Here is a 23,066-nt window from a genome sequence, read left to right on the forward strand (position 1 = left end):
CCCTCCACCCTAGCCCACTCTGTTCATGTGCCGTGTGGCTGACCTATAAGCTCTGCTCTTAGGCTTCTGGTTGGGTCTGATCAATGGGTGTCCTTGCAGAGATCAGAATAAGGGAGAAGAGCGAGAGTAGTGTATTTGTCCCCTGACTTCCTCCCTGGTGATGCTCCCAGGCTGGCTATATCCTTCTATAGGGAAAGCCGCAACTTTCTGGAGGTAGTTTTTTAGGCAGAACTCAGTCCTCCTAGGTTCCTGCAAATATGCCTTTTCCTAGTCATTGTGGGTCCAGGTGTGAACAACTCTGTGACACTGCATTGTTCCCATTGTTTCCTTACACCACATCTTTTCGTCTTATTAAATCCACTAAAATTATCCTAATTTGAGCAGGTTATCTGTTTGTTTGTGTGTATGTGTGTGTGTGTTTGTAGGAACCCTAACATAGGGACACCTCTTGCCTCAGAACTTAGAGTTCCCTATACATTTAACAAATATGGATGTTCCTTTTGACCTTTAAAAATATTGTTCCTGAATCATGCAAATGTTTTTTGGAATTGGAAGCTCATGTAGATGAATCATAAATGAGAAAGGGAATAAAAAGGGAACTTGGATCCTCTTGGCTAAGGCCAAATGTAGCATTAACTTGTAACTATCATTAAGGTCTGCATACAAATCACAAGAACTCTAACATTTCCCTAAAACAAAAACCCCTTTCTGACATTCTCTAGCATTGAGATTTTATGTTCAGTTAAGTTTTATGAATGTATTTTCATTTTAATCCATTAGTGACTTGGGACTTCAGTCCATATCATAAAGCAATGTTTTAAAAAGACTTGAAAGAAATTGGGAAGTGCTAGGTGTGGTGGTGAATGCCTATAATTCCAGTGACTCCAGGCTAAGGCAAGAGGTTTGCAATTTGAGACCAGATTCAGCAATTTACCAAGGTTCTAAGTAACACAGTGAGACCCTGCCTCAAAATAAAAATAAAAATAAAAAAGGACTGCAAATGTAACTCAGTGGTAGAGCACCCCGAGTTCAATCCCCAGCACCAAAGAGATAGAGATAGAGAGAGAGAGAGAGAGAGAGAGAGAAGAGAGAGAGAAGAGAGAAGAGAGGAAGAGAAAGAGGAAGAGAAAGAGAAAATAGGAAGCAGATCTGCTCTCCAGGTAGCTAAAGGTCTCACCATTTGGGTTAGAGGGTTAGAGAGCAATATGTCCTGCTTTGAATCCTCCCAGTTCCTAACTGATTTGTAAACTGTCAAGCACCAAATAACATAATTATACCGTGTTTAGAGAGTTAATCTAATTATTTATATTACCAACCATTGAATTTTGGCATCATACAAAAGAACACTGCTCCAGAAAGAGACGTGAGGGGGTTCTAGGTCCAGTTCTTCCACATATCATCTGGGTCATTCTGAACAAGTCACCTAACCTCTCCAGGACTCTTGTTTTGTTTTGTTTTCTTTTGTTTTTCATCTATGAAATGAAGTGGTGTGAATCTAACTTCTTCTCAAAATTTGTGGTTTGTTTTGGTTTGGTTTGGTTTAAATCAAATTATTAGAACAAAGAGTAAATAAATTCTTCCTACAGAATCAGGAAGTCATAGCCTTCCTGATTGTTTTCCACAATCAGAAAGTTCTTTGAAGTCTTATATTTCAGATTAAAAATTTAAACTAGTTCAGTTTTTTTCTCAATTAAAAAAATGTTGGGCTGGGTTTGTAGCTCAATGGGAGAGCATTTGCCTGGCATGTGCGATGCACTGGGTTTAATTCTCAGCGCCACATATAAATAAAATAAAGGTCCATAGACAACTAAAAAATATGTTTTAAAAATGTTTATTTTGCTAGGTGGGATGGCAAATGCCTGTAATCCCAGTTACTCAGGAGGCTGACAGAGAAGGATCACAAGATGACAGCCAGTCACAGCAACTTGTTGAGACCCTCATCTCAAAATAAAAGGACTGGGGATGTAGCTCTATGGTAGAGCACTTGCCTAGCATGCACAAAGTTCTGGGTTCAGTCCCTAGAATGGTGCAAAAAAAAAAAAAAGAATATTTATTTTAATATAAAAATGTTTCATAATACTCAACAATATATAAATCTTAAAATGTGCTAATCCCTTTACCTAGCAATTTTTTTTTTTTAGATGGGGATCTCACTATGTTGCCCAGGTTGGTCTCAAACTCCTGGGCATAAATGATCCTCCTGACTCAGCCTCTTGAGTAGCTGGAACTATAGATATATACCATTCCTGGCTTTATCCAGGAATTTCTACTTTTAGAATTATTTTAGAAAAATGCTCCATGTGTACATAAAAATGTATGTAAGTTAATGTTAACCATAGCCTTTATCTGCCAGACTGAAAAATGACTATCAGTGGATAAAATTCACTATAGTTAAGTCCACACTGTACAGCTGGTATGTCACTCAAGTTATTGAAAGGAATCGATTAATATGAAAAAAATTCATGCTACATTTTTAGGTGAAGAAAAAAGTTTACAAAATAATATTTATAATGATCTTATTTGCATTTTTAAAAATTCTAAATATGATACAATGTGTGTTTGTAAATATATTTTTCTAAATCCTTCTGTTTGTCAAAGTATTAGAAAAGATCTAACAGGATGCCTGTTGAATTGTTGAAAACTGTGACTGGTGGGGAAGGGAGCAGGTTAGATGTCATAATGGAAGACTAATTTTTCCCTCTATGCAGTTTTGTACTCTTTAAATTTTTTCCCCAAATATTGCACTGAATTTAAAATGCTAACTATTCTAAGATTTAACATTAGATCATGTACCACTAAAATAAAGAAAAACTGCTAGTAAAACTATGAGACACCATTAGTTTTAAAATATATTCTCATGTTAGATATGTTAAATGTGAAAGACAAGTTTACATGGGCAACAATAAAATACAGTATACTCTTTTTCTGTGGGGGGATAACAGGGATTGAACTTAGGGGCACTCAACCACTGAGCCACATCCCCAGCCCTATTTTGTATTTTATTTAGAGACAGGGTCTCACTGAGTTGTTTAGTGCCTCACTTTTGCTGAGGCTGGCTTTGAAGTCGTGATCCTCCTGCCTCAGCCTCCCGAGCAGCTGGGATTACAGGCATGCACCACCATGCCCAGCTCAGTATACTCTTCAGAAATTTTACAATATGGAGGGAAAAAAACAACCATTGGCATTCTAGGAACATGTGTTACATTTTATGTACCCAATTTTTGGTTTGTGGTTAACCAAATGATGACATTTGACCATCAAGTGGTCTTTTCTGTTCAAAATCTAATGCATACCTAGTCTTCTTTGATCTGTGTGGTTTAATTCATTACTTTACTCTGCAATAACTCAGTACTTTGCAAAGGGCCCTATGTATCATGATAACCAAAATGTTCTGTACTTCCCTACCTTATCGACTTCACCTTGATCCCATCCCAATATTCTAAGCATTAGCAACATGATCAAGTGTGAGATGATCAAAATGTGATAGATGAGTTCTGAATTCTGTCACTTGAGCCACTGAATCAAATAAATACCAAGACATTAATCCCTGTGACATTATTTGAAATTGACCATATCAAGCTACCAATAGTGACTCTTTGGAAATAAACTAGGGAATTAATTTGCTTACTTGCTTACCATTTCAGCATGATATTCACCATATTTTTCTAGCTTGATGTAAATATTTCCCTCCAGTTCACACTTCAAGCAAATTTAAAGGGATATTTGAGAGACTGAGTTCAAGTCAAGATTGCCTTTCTCCTTTATCTTTGCAGTCTTTCACCTTATCACAAAAGAAAAATTTAAAAATAAGGTACCACTACTCCTTTTAAAAGTAACGAATGATTGTTTTAAAATAATGAATATCTCTTGTTATAATCCTGAGGTTTTCTATTTGGTTTATTACTGGTTTTAAAACAGCCCCAAGGATTATAAAGATGAGCAGAGGACAATTTTAAAGCAAGAAAAAAAAATGACAAGAGATATTCTTGATGTTAAGGCATCAGAACAGTCAGAAAACATTTAAAACCTTTTTCTGTCAACATCTCTTTAATGTATATCTCAGACACCTAAGCCTGAAGAAAAGATTATTTATCGCAGAAATGCCTTTCCTGATGATCAGAAAAAAGTTAGGAGAAACTTCTCAGAAAGCTTTTGCCTTTGATTTTTTTCTTAGAGATGAAACTCAAGTATTTCCAGCTCAATTTGCTGTGGGCTGGAAGTGCATTGTGAGTATTGGCAAGCAAACAGGCAATAGATGAATTTTTTTTTTTTTTTTTTTTGGCTTCTAGAATTAAAAGTCTTACATAAAACAGTTTCTTTTTCAAAAATCCCTTTTCACTCTCAAAGAAACACACCATATACACGTGGTTCTCTCAAAGATTCTGAAAAGACCAAACTTCCAAACTTCCAGACACTGACACCTTGTTTGGTATGTATAAAATAACATAGTCATTGATCATATCAGAAAGTAAATGGCATATGGTGACATTTGTATCCCAATGGAAGAAGTTGCTTAACAAAAAACAGAAACACATTTTGGATGTGAAGAAAGCTTAGAAATTTTCTAATCAAACTTCTTCATTTTATGGGAGGGAAAATGAGCATTAAAGAGATTAAGTGACTCGCCCAAAGTCACTGCTAATAAGTAGCAAAGACCAAAACCTCCAGCTCCTAGTGTTCTTTCAATTATCTCTGCTGCCCCTTTTTCTAAAACAACATATAATGCGCTAATCATAAGGGCTCAGGAGATGAGTGCATCCTTTTAACATATGTCAACCACTATAATAAGATTTTTGGAAATCGCTGCCAAAAAACCATGTGAAAATAAACTAAAGGTCTTCATGGGAACATAAGAACCTATAGAGGAAGGGCCTTGTTTAGTTCCCAAAATAAAGGTATAATAATTATACGTATAATAATAACAGCAGTAATATTTTTCTGTATGGTAAGGGTTTTACATATATTAACTAACTTAATATCCAAAACCAAACAAGATGTAGATTGTGTCATTAGTGGCACTTTGCAGATGAGGGAACCAAGGCACAGAGAATTTAAGAAATATCCCTAGGGCCACAAGTAAGAAGGGGAAAGTCGGGACTCAGGCCCTGACAACTTGGCATTGAGTCTCCACTGTTAGTCATGACACTATTACACTACATTATTGTTTCATATTACAAAGTATGGACGTACACTTGACATTTTCTTGGCTGACAGACATGCTTAGTAGAAGATAAAATTTTAAAAGTCTTGTGGAGATTTAAAAAGATTGAGAAAAATTTTTAACTACAACCTTATCATTCACCAAAATTTCAACGAAGTTACTGTAGAGTAGTAACACTGAAGGTCACAATCTTTTTCCTAAATGATGCTTAAGCTAAAAAGAAAAAAGAAATTAAGGCATAATAGGAATAAAAAAGATAAAAATCAGAAAACTGTTGTTCATAAACTACACAATCAAGTCACAAAATCAATAAATGGCAGTTGCCAATATTCATAGTGGGGTATGTCCCTCATATCAATTCCCTTGAATACAAAGGCTAAAGGCAAATCCAAAATATTCTCTTTTAATTGTTAAGGCTTTTCAATATTTCTTATGACAGATGAAAAAACAAGACGTAGGAAGTGCTTATAGTGTGGCACCATTTAAGAAAATATTTATAACTGAACATTTATGTTATAAAAATATATAAACATAGAGCAAGAACAAGTATCAGTCTATTTAGATCTCAAAAATTATCTCATGTGTTATCTGGGCTACCCTCTTTTGGAATACCAATAAGGGTTGTAAAAATAGCAGCACAGCTTTATCTTAGACTCATACTCTTCAAAGTCTTAAAAGTTCAAAGTCCAAGGCATAAAAATCTACAACTCCCAATCCGCTATCATTGTTTTATATTAACTGTAAATTCCTTGAGTGTGCTCACTCAGCTGTGGCCTCCTATGCCCTGTCTTCGACACAAGACCCAGGCATTCACTCCATGTATCCTTCCAGGGTGGCAGATGAGAGCTGCTGTCTTCACAGCCCCATGACCTGATGTAAACACACTGAAGGCACCTAAATCAGCCCAATTAAGAGCAGAATACAGATCCTACATCTGAAGAGCTTCCTTGAAAATTTTATCTGAACATTGTGGGTATGCAAGCTCATGACATGATGATTATCTGAAAGGACAAGTGAGAGAGAGTAGAGTAAAAAATGAAAACCGGTGCAGTTATGTCCTCTAGTCCCCTGCAGGTGGCTTTGTTTACCTATATAAGGGATATTAAAGGGGAGATGGTAAACAGAATGACAAGAACTGTCCGCACAGAAATAAGGTTCAAGCTGAACTCAGCAGCAAAGGAAGAACTAAGGTGACGGAAAGCTTCCTCACCTTCTCCCTAAAAGAATGGTTTTGTGCAGTTAGTGCAACTTTCCCACAGAGCATCTTGTGCCTCGGATCAAGGTGATGTTCACTGAGGACATACACACGAAATTCCAAGACCATATTCTAAAATCCTGGACTGACTTTTGTAATCTAAGAACTCCACCAGAAGAGGAAATTCAGAAGTACCCAGAGAAGGGTGAGGATTGATCCTAATACTTCCCTATGTCACTTGCCAGTGAAAAATTAATAAGATGGCACAAAGATGGTTGACCCTGGAGTGGCAAATTCATGATTTCTGATCAGATTTAAGAAGTTTCTCCCCTAGTTCCATGACAATTACATATGGAAAGCATTTTAATATATATTCTAGAGAACCATCATTTCTAAGAATTGACTGAAGAAAAAACTCTGTTCATCGTTTATTTAACAGACCCTGGCTAAACACCAAAATAGCTCAGTGGAGTAAAACAAATTGATTTCAGTCAAATTCCTGACACAAACCATGAGCAGTATTTGGTTTACTTCTGTGGTTAGTGATGCCCACACACAGGCTTTGGATTCTTTTACAGACCAGTCCTCACTCCCTATGTGAGGGCCATGAAGGCTCTGACTCTAGAAGGAATGCTCTGATCCACCAAACCATAAAGGCTTCTCGTCTTATTTCCAAACAAAATCCAAGCCTTAATATCCCTACAGTGTTTTTTCTGAAGGCCCTTGAACATATCAATCCTTCTGTTTGAAGTTTATTCTCCTCCCTAACAAGCACAAGGACATATCTTCATATTTAAAATAACTTTATCATATCTTTGAAAGTAGCAAGTATCCACTCTCTTGTGGATATGCTGCCTTTCAACCCTCTTGGGTATCATTCTTCACATCAAACGCAGTCAATTTTCCCTCTCCAAAAGCTCTACAGTAGAAATCTCCAGGTTAGCATTAACCATCAGTTAACAAAGCATGAAGCATGTCTACAGATGAAAATATGTGATGTTCCAGGGTATACAGTGTACATGCATGTGTGGGTGCAGACATTTAAACAAACACACATAGTTACACAGTTTATAGGAAATGAATAGTTTAAGTAATTAAAATATAGTTATCCATATTATAGCAGATAGGTACACAAAGATTTAAATATGTGCTTTTATACATGCATTCAGATGTTACAATCATGTTAAAGTACGTAAAATCTACCTTCACTTTAACTTTTACATCTATATGATTTCTGACAGTATTAGTAAATATATTTTGGCTCCTTCCTATGGCTGAAAACATTGAAGAAATATATTTTCCTTTAAAGTAAATGCCCTGAAGTATGATCTGATCATCTTTTTTCATTGAAGTAGATCAGGTCTCTCCTTCTAAATACTTAGTATTTAAACATTTGGAGATGGAAGCAATTGTGTCAGAAAAATCAACTGCTAATTTCACATGTAGCAAACCCTGGATTCTCTTTACAAATAAGAATCTATATTTCTTTTAAGTTGCTCAAAATCCCAGAAGACCCATGTAGTTTTAAATTTTGCAAAGCATTGCCTCCCAGGCCAATCCTAGAGTATTGTGCTCAATACTTTATCACGTAAGAACAACATTTAACAGAACAGGATGCAACAGCAGTAGAATGTTGTGAACAACCTATTTACATATGTGTGCACTAAGTCTGAAAACAATAGTTAACAGTTAACAGATTATTTCTGGGTGGTGGGTTTCAGGTAACTTTTTCTGCTTCTCTGCTGCTCCCATGTATCTCCATAAAAACATCTTTCCTGTTATTTGTAAAATAAACCTGCCAAATAAAAAAAAAAAAGTCTATTCCTAGAATGATTCCACAAACATAGAAATACACAATGAATCCATTTATAAAACATGTACACCAAGGAACAGATCTACTGGAATCCACTGTGAATCAGACAAAAATAGTGTCCACTGGTGGTTCAGTCAGTCAGTGAAAAACCTCTTGGTCACCAGGGCCTGTATTAAGACACATGGGGCAGTGAAGATAGAATAGGGCAAAAGTCAAGAAAGACAGTCCACGCAGGACCAATCAGAACTGCCGGGCCTCAGTATGGACTCATCTGGAGCACACACTCCTTATCCATATAAAGGAAACAGAAGAAGTAATGTGACACTCTGTGTGAAATCTGTCTCAGGTAGGACCTTGCTGTGGGCCACTGAATGATCTTTTATATTGCCTTATAATTCAGAATCATCCCAATTCTTAGCTACCCTAGTGGAAATGAGAGCAGAAGTTACCAGACTTGCCCAAAAAGGCTCCACAGGACTCAAAAATCTAAAACACCACACTCAAGTGTGTTCCAGCATATTTCCAGTTCCTCTATTTATATAGACAGTGTGTGAAATACAGAAGTTACAGGCTAACATCTAGGGAACTAGGAGTAGAAGACCTACCTGCAAACCAGACTCTTAAGAAAAATGTCACATCACAGACCAAATCTCTTTCCTACTATGGGAATGGGAGGCGCTGACAGTGAATAATAATGTTTTATTCCTACTTAGCATAAAATGTCAGTCCCTAGGTGAGATTATTTTATTACAGGCTTACTGTGTGGACACATTGAATATAATCGCTTATCACATGCTAACCCTCACACACCCCACAATGATACTTTCAACAACACAGAGTTGGTAGGATGTATGTGGACGGCTCCCCAACCACCCCCAAAGAAAGTGCCGTACTCAGCTCTTAGTGCCTCTATATTCTCGGGCTGCAGCTGGCCATCTGAGAGAAGCCTCTCCACGCCTATCCACCAGACCTGTGCCGAGAGCTTTGCTTCAATCTGGACAAACCCCACACTTACAGCCATAAATGCATTGGCACTGAGAAAGGCTGCTGAGGATGTGGCACTCCAGGTGTGGCTTTATCTGTCACTTCACCGGGTCAGCTATTTAGGCCTAGTCTTCTCCATGGGCTTGAAGCTCTGTTCACACCATCTTGGGTAACACATCACATTATTCTTCCTTATAAAAACAAATAAACTCAAATGAGCATTCAGAGTCAGTTCACCCCTTGGAACACCTCTGTCTTCCCCTCTTGATTTATGAGACATGGTTTCAATCCCACCCCGGAAAGCTTCCCACATAAACCAAGTCTCTCAGCTGAGGGTTGGCCAAATGCCTTCCTCTACTCCTTAGGCTGCCCACCTTCCTCACCTCCGCAGATGTGCACAGCCCCAGGATCTCAGTCTGCTGGCCACCACTGAGTCACCAGGAGCACAGCACTGCAGTACCTAGCACTACCCACATCAACTACCACCGCGAGTCAAGCCACTGCACTCGGCACTTTCCACCCTACAGGAAAATTCAGCCGCCCTGTAAGCTGGGCCAAAAGGAAAAACAAATGTTTTCATACTTATAATGGCTCCCCTCTCAACCAGTGCGTCTGAAATTTATACAGTTCTAGAGAACAAGGAGCTGGATACATTAGTTCCTAGCCGACTCTGCTCATAGCAGCTGTTCACACAGGCATTTCTGAAATAAGTCCAATCCACTTCAGTGCAATACACTGCCCAAGTTTAAAATCCATGGTCAAAAATAAAACTTACAATTCAATAAGGCATCACATGTTTCATAACTGAGTGTGGAGATGGGGTATAAGAAATAATCAGGCCTCCTGAATAACCCAGCCAGGGAAGCTGGTTAACTGAACTCTGATAGTTGCCTTTGCCATTCCCCCACACCACCTGCAAGTGCGGACCTTCTTGATTTCAGCCACCAATGTTTCAGGCCCTTGGAATAAACTGACAGTCTGATCATTTACAAGAACATTGGACAACATGCAGACAGACTTTGCGGAAACAGAGTTAGAGTTAGAGCTAACACAGACAGGAAGGAAAAATGGAATGCCTTATGAGAACTACGATTTCTGTCTTTCGTGGATGGCACACCTCATTGATACATATGTCTACATTGACATGTACCATAGGGTTTTGTTGCTTTGTGTTATAATCTGTTTATTGGGTGGTTTAGTCAGAGAACCTTATATAACACATTCTGGTTTTGAATGTAGCAACATGCATGGTATTGCACTCATATAAAATTCAGACTCTCCACAGCATGTCCCATTAGCCACCCGCAGTCATGCTACCTTGCAAGGTTTCTATGTAACTGATGAAAAACAGGTACTACCACCACCAGCAATAGTAAAAAGAAAAAAATTCAGCAATCAGTGTTACCCTATATTCAAAAGCTAGCATCCTATGGTTTGGTTTTAGGAATTTCAGAAAACCATTTCATCCTGATTTTAATAGATTGCATGAGCCTGACCTATGGAGGGAAAGCAGTACAGTTTATTAAGCCCAAACACACGTGAGCTGACTTCAGTCTTCCAGGGTAGAGTATGGAAACACTGCCTACTGCCTCTGCACTAGGGTGCTGTGTGACTAAAACCCTTGCATCTGATTTCCTTAACAAAGAAGCAGTAGATCTGCACTGCTTGTTTGGCCAGAAAGAACATAATAATACAGCTACAGCTTAGTAACTTCCATTCATGCTAGCTCAACAAACAATGTGTATTATATAATGAATGAGTCTTTTCTATGAACCCTGCTATTGGAAAACACAGGCACTTTCTGCATAGTTTAAAGCAGTCTACGAGGAACAGTTAGCTCTTGCGAGATCAAATGTGGACCAGGTAACAGAAATACGTACAGCCTACACTCTTAGATGCCTTTGCTATCACTCTAATTTCCTTTATGCTTGACAATAAATAATTTCAGTTAACTGCAAACTACACAGAGAACATTTACAAAGCAGCCAGCAAGCACCCGAATGATGTTGGCTTTTAGCTCCATATTCCCTGCGTTGCCTAAGAAATGGGGGGGGGGGGAGTGGGAGGAGGAAGAGGAGGGGAGAGGGAATCAGCTATCTATGAAATACTTACAGCCTCCGAGTCTTCAATTCCATGCAGGTACAAATTGTCATACATGGAGGTCTGATAATCCTGAGCACCTCTCTTAAGGCAAAAACAAAATTGCTGCAGAAACCACAGCTAGAGCTAAAAGAGAAAAGGCCTGTTTGGAAGAGCTGCTCCTGCCTTATCAATTCCTGTGGATTTGCCAGGCAAGATGCTATTCATTCACATCACACAGGGCGAAGTTATCCCCAGAGGCAGTCCAGACCTGGCATTTTATCTGCCTTCCCAATACAGAGCATAAAAAGCAAAACCCTTCCTCAACCACAGACTGGTGACTGAGCTAGGAAAGCGGCCTCTGATTGGCTCGGCTCCCCTGCTTCAGTCAGCTGAAGAGCGTTCCCTGGGAGAGTGGAGGGTGACTCGGAGCATCCTACCCAGCAAAGAGCTGCTTCCTGTTTCGCCTGTATTGTTAGTTCTACGATAAACAACTTATCCATATCCAAAAGGCTGCTTGGAATGTTTGGAAAGGCAGGTTACTGAATACTCTAAACACAACCGCTCATCTTCTTGATTAAATTCACAATTGGAGGGCAGAGGGCAAGAGAGAGATTTTATTTTCTGACAATACTATGTAAAGACGGGTGAACAGATAATAATTTCTGACCAACATCTGTATTTAACAGATGTGATTTATATCAAAAGTGCAAAAGGTCATATGTAATTTTTTAAAAATCTACAGTGAAGGAAAAATGAATAGGGTAAACAGATGGCAAGATTTCTTGTGGGAATTTCTATAGTAAAAGTTTTCAATATTCTCACTGAAGTCTCTCTGCCTCCCTGGCAAGAAACTACCTCTGTGTTACAACTAGTAAAGTTTTAAAAGGAAACCCCAAACCTCTAAACTTTTAGATGCAAAATTGTTGAAAGTCTCTTTAATTTGTTTAACCACCTTTAAATAACAGCCAAAGTTTTTGCTTAAATCCTTCATCCACTTTCCCATATGTAAACCTTCAGTAGCCCTAAAGTAACATTGATCTTTTTCCCCAACTCTAGCAGAAAAGTCTTACTCCCACCCCTTGCTCCTACCACACCATAACTCAGGTTGAGTAAGGCCAGGTCCCACATTGGGGGTCACCTGATACAAAGTTTCCCTAAATACTTATAGCTTTCTGGTCAACCAATAACATACTGCAATTCCGAAACTGGACAGTCCCAGAACTCACTCTAAAAGAAGTCAGCTAAATTTGAGGGGAAAAAAAAAAAAAAGAAGAAGAAGCTGGTGAGGGGCAAAGAACATAATCGGAAGAAACTGTGTGAATCACTGGGGTAAGAAATGACCCAGAAACTCAGAGCCTCTGAGTCCAGTAGGGGTTTCTCCACTAAACAGTCAGATGACTCTGAACAGTCACCACCTCAATGGACTTTAGTTCCTTCACCTGCAAAACTATGGTAAGAAATAACTGAAAGAAAAATTTAAAATTAAAAAAAAGAGAAATAACTCAAAGAACTTTGAAAATTTAAAGTGCAACATAAACACTTGTCAGTGACATCCCTGCTTTGTCAGCTGAAGGCATTGGCTGCAGTTCATGGGAACTCAGCACAGGAGAGACTGGCTGGCTGTGGACCTAGGAAATGAGGCCTGTCCTTCTAGCCAGTAACTCTAAAAAGTGTGAGCGTTAGAGGAATAAACCTGAATCACAAAAAGCAACACAGGAGGGGTTGCAGTTGAGGCAGAGTGGTGGAGTGCTTGCCTAGCATAGGTTCAATCCTCAGCACCACATAAAAATAGATAATCAAACAAACAAAGCAACACAAGACCTACCAATGCTGAGGAAAGCCTATTCTTTCAGGTCTGTGCTGACCCACTAACGTCTTTCAATTACACTTGCACACCTTGAAAACAGTATCAATACTGAGTCACTTTCAAATATAAAAGATGGCAGAGGAAATCAACTCTGCTTCAGAATCCCAAAATGGTAGAGTTCATTCAGGATGTCATCTTTGATGCTGTGCTTGCACAGAAGGAGGACAGCAGAAGAAGGTGAGGGCAATCAACAGGTGCTACCTGTTGACAGTTGTGCGTGTTAGAACAAAACACTGCCCAGGTAAAACCTCAGCTTCCCTTCCCCCCATCCAGAGAGAGGGCTGCGTCAAAGGATTTGTAACCTCAAATTCATGTATCAGATTCTATTATTTTAATTAACTCTCTAAGTATAGACATACAAAGTTTTAGCCAGAATCTATAGAAAACTGAGACAAGAAGGCCTTTCATTCTCCTTAAATTCTCCAGATCACTTCCTTACTTTACCACTTCAACTGAGAGTATAGATACTTCCTGATAATTTTTAAATGGGAATCAATTAAAGAGAGAAGAAAGAGGCAGTTTGCCTTCATAAATCACCAAGATGAGAAAAATTGTACCTGCTAGGAAAACTGTGCATGGCTTAACTCCTCTCCAGCATTTGGCTGCCTTGGAGGGCTCCCTGGCTAATGTGAGGGTGTAAAGGAAGTTTTTAAAGAGAAGGAGCCTGTCTTAGGATATGCTAATATACACAGAAAGTGAATCTGATTCAGGGTAGGATACTAGCAGGGAGCTACCAGATAAAGCATAGTAGCTGAGGTTACTCCTTGCAAACCTATACCCAACTCTTCAAGGACAAAAACAGATGCGTGGCAGGAGCAGTCTGTCTCTGACCACTTCCCAGGAAAACAGAAAAATGCTGGGCTTAGAAACACTACTAGGAAACCAGAGAAGTCACCTAATCCTGCCCTTTTCAGACCCAGAAAAGGGCAGCTCAGTGGTAGAGGATTTGTCTAGCATGCATGAGGCGCTGGATTCCAATTCCAAGAGTGGAAAAAATATATAAAAAAGAATGCAAAAAAGGCATATGTTCTACACAACTCGAATGTTCCTTCCCCACTCCCTTCTTGCTGTAGCTTTCAAGATAAGGAAGAAGGAACGGAGGGCATATTCCCCGGAGGAATATGGTGGACTACAGAAAGGTCACCTGGGTGGGGTAGAGGGAACCCTGTTCTTCCCCATTCCTTTCATTCTAAAAACTGTCCAATCAAAAGTCATTTGGTCATGCATGGTGACAGCTAAAAATTAAATAACATATTGAGAAGTCTGTCCCTAGGGTCTGGATCTACAAAGAGTGAGCATCACACATAGAGATCACCTTAAGGTTTTAACCCAACGATCAGGCTGATGCTAGAGTTCCAGAGCAACCCCAGTGAGTAACAGTTCTGAGCCTCCCCAAAGGAACTCAGAGGAGTTCCCAGAGAAGTGAACTCAAAACTCTGGAAGGATCTTAGAACTGGCCACCTCTGTCCCAAGATTCTCTGCACTGAGACACAACTAAGAAATACTGAGAAGTCCCCGGGAGCCTCCTATTTCAGATCACCTCAAATCCCCAGTTTTTGGTGCAAGGGCCCAATAATTCCAGTAGGTTCAAGTTTCAAGGACCAAATTTCAACAATATCACACTCCACTGCAGCAAGAGATGAGAAGCAACCAAGGAATTGGCACACTCTTGCTTTTGACTTTAACAGTTTGGCTGAGTGGAGAGAATGAAAGAAATAGCACTCCCTCCCCTGATCTTCTCCGGTCTTGACTAAAATGCAAACAAGTCTAAAAACCCTGTGGTTCATCTCATGTTGGTGTTTTCAGCTGTCATCATTGAGTAGCCTCCAAAACTGCATAACCTCAAGGAGACTGCCTCCAATTCTGAGGTCACTCTCTCACTATGTTTCTGACCCACTGCCTTTCAAGTCATCTTTCATTACAATCCACAATTCAAAGTCAAAAGACCCTGTGAAAAGTCATTGCCTAGACAGGCGCGGTGGGCACACCTGTAATCTCAGTGGCCTCGGAGGCTGAGGCAGGAGGATCCTGAGTTCAAAGTCAGTGTCAGCAACTTAGCAAGGCCCTAAGCAACTTAGCAAGACCCTGTCTCTAAATAACACATAAAAATGGGCCGGGGAATGTCTCCAGTACAAAAAAAAAAAAAGAAAGAAACAAAAAAATAGCCACTGCCTGTATGATTCTGTCTGTCTATAAATCCCACACGATTCTTATAGGGAGATTGACCTTGAAATTTGACAAATATCTCAGCTGATCTCAGTTCAATGGAGGAGTGGCATGGCTTTTAACAAATTAGGAAACTTTGTTTAGTATTGCAAGGCAACACTGCTTTCAGTTAGTCATTGTTGGCTTCAAACTTAGAAATAAAAAGTTCTTTTTCCTCACCTTGTGCTGAGCCCTGTGGTACAGCAAACCACAGTGGACTCAACCACAAAATATGAAAGACAAGTATTTCTTTCTTCCATTTGTTTGGAAAGGGAATAGAAGAGGAACAGAAAAGCCAAGAATGAGATGATTCACTGTGAATCGTAGAGATCGAGACAACAGGTGTATATTTAGAAATGAAAGGAAATTTTGCTACCCAATTTTATACCCAGATTTCTCTGGATTTTTATTCTTCTAAGCCAGTGTAGTTATGTATTAAATAGCAGAACTCTGAAAGTCAAGGAAGGAAGAGGCAAAGGAACAATGTTTGGATTTGCAAAGGCGAGACTTTTGTTGGCTAGAACACAAGCCCAAGGCATTTGTTTATCAATTCAATCTTGGGAATTATTTTGTTCTTTGTTTAGATTTTACTAAGGGACCATAGTGTGCAAGATGATTTGTTTCTCTTCTGCTCTGCAAGTACTGGACTACTCCTTGCCTCTAGAAATGTGAGAGGCATTGCAAGTGTTAATATTATTCTTCCTCCCTGATACCTCTCAGACAGGTGGTGGCAACAGAGCTTGGCAGACAAGGGAATGAAAATAAAACAAAACGAAACCTGTAGACAATAGATTCTGCTTCTATGAGTTCTCTGCTATAGTCCTCTGAGTTTGAATTTAGACCTCACTACCTAGTTAGGCATGTCTTTGTGCCCCTCTGGGTTTCATCTGTAACATGGCAAGAATAACAATTCCAAAATTAATGAGTTAACAGAAGAAGCGGGATGGAAGAACTGTTCTGTCTGTTTGTTTGTTAAGGAAAGTAATACAGAGTCAGGGCCGCCTATGATGCCCAGTTCCAGGGGCCCATGCACACTTGGTTCTATGTAAATAGTACTCCCTGTGCTATGTAACAGGAACACTGTGGGGCAGGGTGATGAAGGGCATGACCGCTTCTGAGCCATGTGACTCTCAGCAAACAACTCTGCCTTTCTATGCCTCTACTTCCTCGTTTACAGAATAAGGATTATACCAAGATTCTTGTGCAGATTAAAAGTCTAGATACCAAAAAATGGCCCAAAGGGTATCTGACACAAACTCAGCACTCCATTAGCATCAGGCTGATGGTTCTTATTAGGTTCTCCTCCTCAGTTCTGGCCTGAACTCCTGATACCCTTTGCCTCTGGGACAGGATACCCAGCACTTGCCCCTGATGCAGGCCTGGTCCTCTGTCTCAGCCATCAGAGCTGAGACCAGCACCCTGCCTCCTGCTGCCCTACTTAACTTCATGCCAGCTCCTTCCGGCTGCCTCTCAGCTTCATCTGGCCAGGCCGACTGCTCCTTATGCTAATGCTGGCATGCTCCGTCAGACCTCCTCTGCCTCCTGACAACACCTGCCCCACAACTCTCTGTATCTTTCCTTCTTGCTTTGGTGTATCGAGTCTCACACTGGCCTCTGCAATCACCTGACCTCCGGCCTCCATCATCCCCACTACACACCCCTGAATTACCCCATCCTGTCACAAACCACAGCCCAGAAAACCATCCTCAGGAAAATTCTGTGACAAACGCTACTAATGGATTATACCAAGGAACCAAGATGAGTGAGAAAGGCAGAGAGAAACAGGGAGACGGGGATAAAAAGGCAGAGACAGACATTCCTGGAGACACTCAGAGGAAGAATGAATATATGGACTAACTCCACTCCTCCCTGCCATTCTCGATAGCTTCAGGAGAAAATAATACTTCATAATTCATAAAGGAGTGAGTGTAGGGATGGTTAAAAAAAAATTCCCATGGCCTATTCAACTTGTCAGAAAATGACAGATCCCACCCTGTGATCGATGTGTTACTCAGAATCTCTTGGTTTCTGAAATTTCTGTTTAAAAAAAAAATACGAAAGCCAATCTTTTGGCAAAAACATTCCAAAAAGCCACAGTGTTCGTGAATGCTACACAACTTTATTTTCAAAATAAACCTAGGAGATGAGGCCAGCTGGTCTCCTCCCTGTTGCCCACATATCGTTTAGCTCATGTCATCAATACTAATTTAACAATTAACTCTCAGTCAGTCGCTGACTGCTCCACAAAACCACCGTGGAGATGAGGATACTGGGACCAGCAAGACATGGCTGCATCCGCTGGAAGCAGACAAGAGGATGGCGTGGTACCAACAATGGGGATCCTGAAGACAGGGACTGAACCAAGGAGATGGTTGCCACCAAAGCGCTCACATTCGAGAGCTGGGGAGTAATCTGATTCCTTTATCTGCAAAACTTCAGCAGGAGTGGGAGGCAGGAAAGGGGGAAGGAAGGGAACAGCTCCACTCACAGTACAGGGCAGAAATGAATCAGCTGCCAACTTACTACTTGGCATTGGGCAAATCACCTCCCCCAAATGTGGGACTCCTTCAGTTCCACCATTCCAAGTTTGCTGTAAAGGGTAAGTGGTTTCGTTTGTTTGTTTAATATACATATTTTTAGACTTTTATTTTATTCACTTATTTATATGTGGTGCTGAGAATCAAACCCAGTGCCTCACTCATGCTAGGCAAGAACTCTACCACTGAGCCACAACCTCAGCCCTGTTTGGTTTTTTTTGTTTTTGGTTTTGGGTTTTTTTTTTTTTTTGGGTACTGGGGATCGAACCCAGGGCCTTGTGCTTACAAGACAAGCACTCTACCGACTGAGCTATCTCCCCAGTCCGCCTGTTTGTTTTTAAATATACAATTTGTGAAATTCTCTATTTTGTTACTACCTTTAGATCGAAATTCAAATTTTTCCCTTTCAGGGAAGTTTTTCTTTTTTATTTGATAACACCATTAATAACAAGTATCCAGGGACTGGGAATGTGGTTCAATGGTAGAGTGCTTGCCTATCATGTGTGAGGCACTGGGTTCGATTCTTAGCACCACATAAAAAAATGAATAAAGGTATTGTGTCCAACTACAACTAAAACATTTTTTTAAAAAACGAGCATCCAGAAGTGCTTATTGAGTACCCAGTGTCTCCACTAAACAGATGTCAAATGTGCTGACTCCTATTCAAAATCTCTCAATGGCTCCCCATTGCTCTTAAGATAAAGACCCAAATCCTTGCAGGGCCCCAACCCTGCTCTTCTTTCACCCCTCAAGTTGCTTGTCTCTCCCCTCTACAGACAACCTGGCCTTCTTGGACACATCACTGTCATCTACCACTGGGCTTTGTCCATTTTGAGCCCTTTGCCTAAATTCCTAGCTTCCCCCTGCACCCCACTAGCACACATTAGAGATTGATGGATTCCTGCCTGTTACTTGAATGTGAGTCCTATGGGAAGAGAGACCAGGTAGCTTTTTATCACCATTACATTCCCACTGCCTGGCAAAGTGCCTTGCACAAGGATGGCTTTCCATAAATACATCAATAATTCATGATGGCCTTGAACTCCTTGGCTATGTCTGCACTTTGGCTGCCAAAACAGTGCAGTGACTAACAAAAAAGTAAAATTTGGGTATATTTTAGAGCTAAGAAAACCTAGAACATGAGCATCCCTAGAGGGTCTTCACCAAATTGTTTCCATGTCCTGATTGGGACATATGGATCCTGTTCAGATTCAAATTCTTACAAATTAAATAATCTAAGTATGAGGTGGAGATATTATTTTATAATCTCCTTGTTTCAAAGAAAACATAATTTACAAGGTGTCAATGGAAAAATTTTTGGTTGTTTTGTTTTGGTGATAGACACAAGATCCCATGATCTTCCATGTCCTACACTTGGCACATACTGTCACCTCTGTTTGGAAGGCCACTACCTCTACTCTGCCACTCCTACCCATGACTTTTCCTATCTGGTTGTCTCATTCCTTCTTTAAGACCTTCCCTCAGATATTAGGTAGTCCTTGTACCGAGTCATAGCTCTCTGTTCTCCTATACCACTTCTGCAGGGCTAACCACGTTCCAGAGTAATGCATACAGCAGATCTGGTTCTCTCACAACGAGGTAAACAACTCGAAAGCAAGAACCACATCTTACTCCACTTTCTATTCCACATGCTTCATCCATAGAAGAGCCTCAATAAATACCAGTTGCCAAGAACTGAACAACAAATATGAGTAGATACATTTGAGCTCTGATGTTCTTTCCTCCTCCATAATCCAGGCAGCCTCACTTAGAAGATGTTTGAGACCTTACAGTAAGTCAACAGAAAAGGGAATAAGCGGGGGATCTGTAAGGTCAATTTTAGAGCTGCTGAGGACTTAGAAAACAAGAAAACAAATCACAAATTGGAAAGGAGCAACTCTGGTCTGAGCTGGACTCCTGTCGTAGGGGCTCTTCTTGGGTAGAACCTATGGGCAGGGGAGACATTGGCAGGGGATGGGTTGATGGTAGTATTAGGGACTGGGATATTTTCCCACTCAGACTTAATTTTGGAAGAATACCTATCTCCCTTTGGAAAAGAATGTCATTTCAACACAACCCTCAAAGACAGCAACTAAGTCTGACTCATCTTGTTAATATATGCTTCTCTACCCAGTGCCTATTGCAATAACTGGAAAATAGTAGAAGTTCAAAAAGCCAAGTAATCTAGTATGACACAGATAACTTCCACAACAGAAGAGAGCATTAAGGGGACCCTGTGTCCCAACAAGGAAACAAAAATTGCAAACTCAAAAATCCCGAGCTTAGAGTAGCAACACTCATTCTAAATTCTTCCTGAAAGTGGAACCCTGTGAGGTCAGTAGAGAACGGTGGTTTTGGTGCATACTTTCAGAGCCTTGACTTCTCCTGTATTCTATGTGGCAAAGAGGACTAAAAGCCCTAGTACCCCTTCTCCCTTTCTTCCACTTAACAATAAACCTAGTTCGATCTCCAGTATTAGCGAGGCATATGACTCTTCAACAAGAAACTACACTTCACAGTATCTCCTACCACTAAATGTGACATTCTTGGCAGCCGAACAATAGTGAAAGTATTGTGTTCTAATTACCCTTACCATCCTTAAAAGGACACTGCCTGCCCACTACATATTTTCTTCCCCATTTTCCTTTAGGCATGGTACAAATGCACTAGCTTCCATCATATGATGAGGACCTTTCACTGAGGATAAACATAAAGGATAAAGAAAGCTCTGCATTATTAGGTGATAAGAGAAAGACATTTCCCTTTTATTAAATTTATTTGGGGATCTTTCGTTGAAGCAGTCCAGCCTAACTAATACCAACTGCCAAAGTAACCAAAATATAGAGGTCATTAGAACAGGAACAAAGACAAGAGAAATATGTCCAGAAGGCAAGAACTGGATTCAGAAAAGGGCACCTCAGTAGGTTATATCATTTCTTGTACTTCTTCTTTCACAAAATGTTGTCGAGTCCAAGACAGTGGTCAATAAATCCCAAACTCACCCTCCATCCTCACTGAAAACAACACATTGCTATGGACATATTTAGTCTATCATTTTCTTAAACTAAAGACTGGGGGAGGGATGGAGAAAAGGTTTGCAAGCTACACACACACACACACACACACACACACACACACACTGCTACTTTACACTGCTTTTTCAAATCCCAATTGAGGTTTTGAATTTAAGGAGGAAAGCAAAATATTCACCACCTTTTAGCAAAGCTCATAAGGATTTCTCATGGAGATTTGGATTTTCAATATCATTTCTCTTAGATCCAAGTCTCTTTCATCATTTCCTTTGCAGTACTAGATAGAAAATTGGTTGGAGCACTAACCTAAAGTCTTTCTTCAAAAGGCACAAATGGAAACAAACTGAATTACTTGATCTAAACTCCAGTTCTCAAAAGTGATTCTTACATCAAATATTCAAGGAAAATAACAATCATCTCCATAGAAAATAGTATAAATCTGGAGACAAATAATGGGTAGTTGTATTTGTACAAAAGAGAGGAAAATGCAAAACATAATCAATGATTTTTATTTTTTTGTAGGTGTGTTTCAGAAATCCAAAAGCATAAAAAAACTATAAGCTTTTGAAACACAAACACACACACACACACGCACACGCACAGGGCTTTGCAAAGTTGTTTGGCAATGCATTTTTCTTAATAACAGAAAATGAATTCTCACATTCTTAAGAAAGATGGACTAAAGAATTTTTTTAAATAACCATATCCAAATAAATATTTAGCTGTTGTGTGCCTTGCAGCACCCCAAACTCATGAATTTCTGAACTGTGTGGGAAGTAAGCTGCAAATACTACTTGACCCTCTGGTCTTGTGTACCTCAGAAACCCATTTTCTTTTAAACTGGGAACAACAACAGTATCACAATTTTCAAAAACAGTAGTTTAAGCAAATTATTTCTAACAGTTCCTCTAAGTTCCTCTTTCAACATCAAATTTGCTTTAAATAAATATTCAACATTATGAGACAGTAAAGTAATAACGAGTCAGAGCAGAAGTGCTGTCAAATCATAATGCTCCTGCATTTCGTGGGCTCCGCTCACCACCCATTTAAGCCTACAGATCACATGCACACGGGGGAGCCATTCACATGATTTGGAAATGTCAACATGCAATGTAAAGAGAAACTAACAGACACTAACGGTGCATTCCAGAAAGCATAGAGAAGCTCATAAACACATTGTTATGACTCTCAGAATACTATCAGCAGGCATTAGGAAAAGGACTATTAGAAGTGAATGTTCGAGTGACCTAACTTAATGAGAAATTATGAACATTTCTCATCCGGATACCTCTAAAGCTTTCTACTAAAGTCTTGAACTGAAAGACAATGACAGGCAGATGATCGATGGGCCTCAACTAATACAGGTTCACTTTTGAAAAAGACACCTACTAGACTAGTAAGATGTTAACCAACACAGCAACTTTGGAAATCATGATACCATCCTTATCCAAGCAAAGCAGCTACAAAAAAATTGGGTAGAAGAATAAAAGGCCCAGAAGGAAATGGGATGACCAAAGTAATTTCATAACCAGCTGAGTCATCCGTTTCCTTTCACATTCAGCTTTGGTGGTGTGTTCACTTCATTTAACCATCTCATTGATGAACATAAAATAATCAGCAAGACCTGAAGAGTGAGAAATCACGGGAAAGCTTCCAACAATTCTGAAGCCATAAAAGAAAAGAAAATATATTTTCAGTATATGCGTCCTGCATCTGCCTGCCTCCCGCACTTCTACAACATATTTCTCACGTTATTCATGTTTTATCCAGTCAATACACTTTCCCCCAAACATGTGATTATGATCTAAGCTCCTGCTGCTTTTTATGCTTCAAAGCAACTTAAGCATTTTTCTGGCCTCTGAAAAATCTCCCGTCCCAATCTTTTCTTCACAGATCAACTTTCTATAATGAGGTCTTCCATAGCTAATTCTTCCACTAAATTTTTGCCTTTCACACGTTTCCAATGAATGTTTCTTTTTCTGATTATAAAAGTAAATAAAATTATATTAAAAGTAAATAAAAGTAAATGCTTTTTAAAAAGTGATGTTGTAGAAAACTTGGGATATTCAGAAAAGTACAAAGACAAGAATAAAAATGTGTAGTCTTATAACTAAAATATGATTATTATTAATGATTATTGTTATTTTTCCATCTGTTTGCATTTTATTTTACATTTAGAACATACTTGAT

The 23,066-nt window shown here is 39.6% G+C and overlaps 1 protein-coding gene across 5 annotated transcripts in view; it reads right to left on the minus strand.

Moving 5' to 3' along the window:
- Positions 1-23,066, minus strand: part of Cacnb4 (calcium voltage-gated channel auxiliary subunit beta 4) — a 246,846-nt gene that overhangs the window by 116,141 nt on the left and 107,639 nt on the right. Inside the window, exons 1-2 of one of the 5 annotated variants that reach the window (XM_047544610.1) lie at positions 11,266-11,541; positions 9,185-9,340 (exon numbers count right to left, since the gene is read on the minus strand). The exons of 2 other annotated variants lie outside the window; for them this stretch is intronic. In XM_047544610.1, coding sequence (XP_047400566.1) covers positions 9,185-9,190 — 6 coding nt within the window. In that variant the 5' untranslated portion in view covers positions 9,191-9,340; positions 11,266-11,541. Of the gene's footprint in view, positions 1-9,184; positions 9,345-11,265; positions 11,542-23,066 lie in introns of those variants that run through there. 2 more of the 5 variants (XM_047544609.1, XM_047544607.1) reach the window with 2 other exon arrangements.

The sequence above is a fragment of the Sciurus carolinensis genome, chromosome 3 (assembly GCF_902686445.1).
Source record: "Sciurus carolinensis chromosome 3, mSciCar1.2, whole genome shotgun sequence".
Lineage (NCBI taxonomy): Eukaryota > Metazoa > Chordata > Mammalia > Rodentia > Sciuridae > Sciurus > Sciurus carolinensis.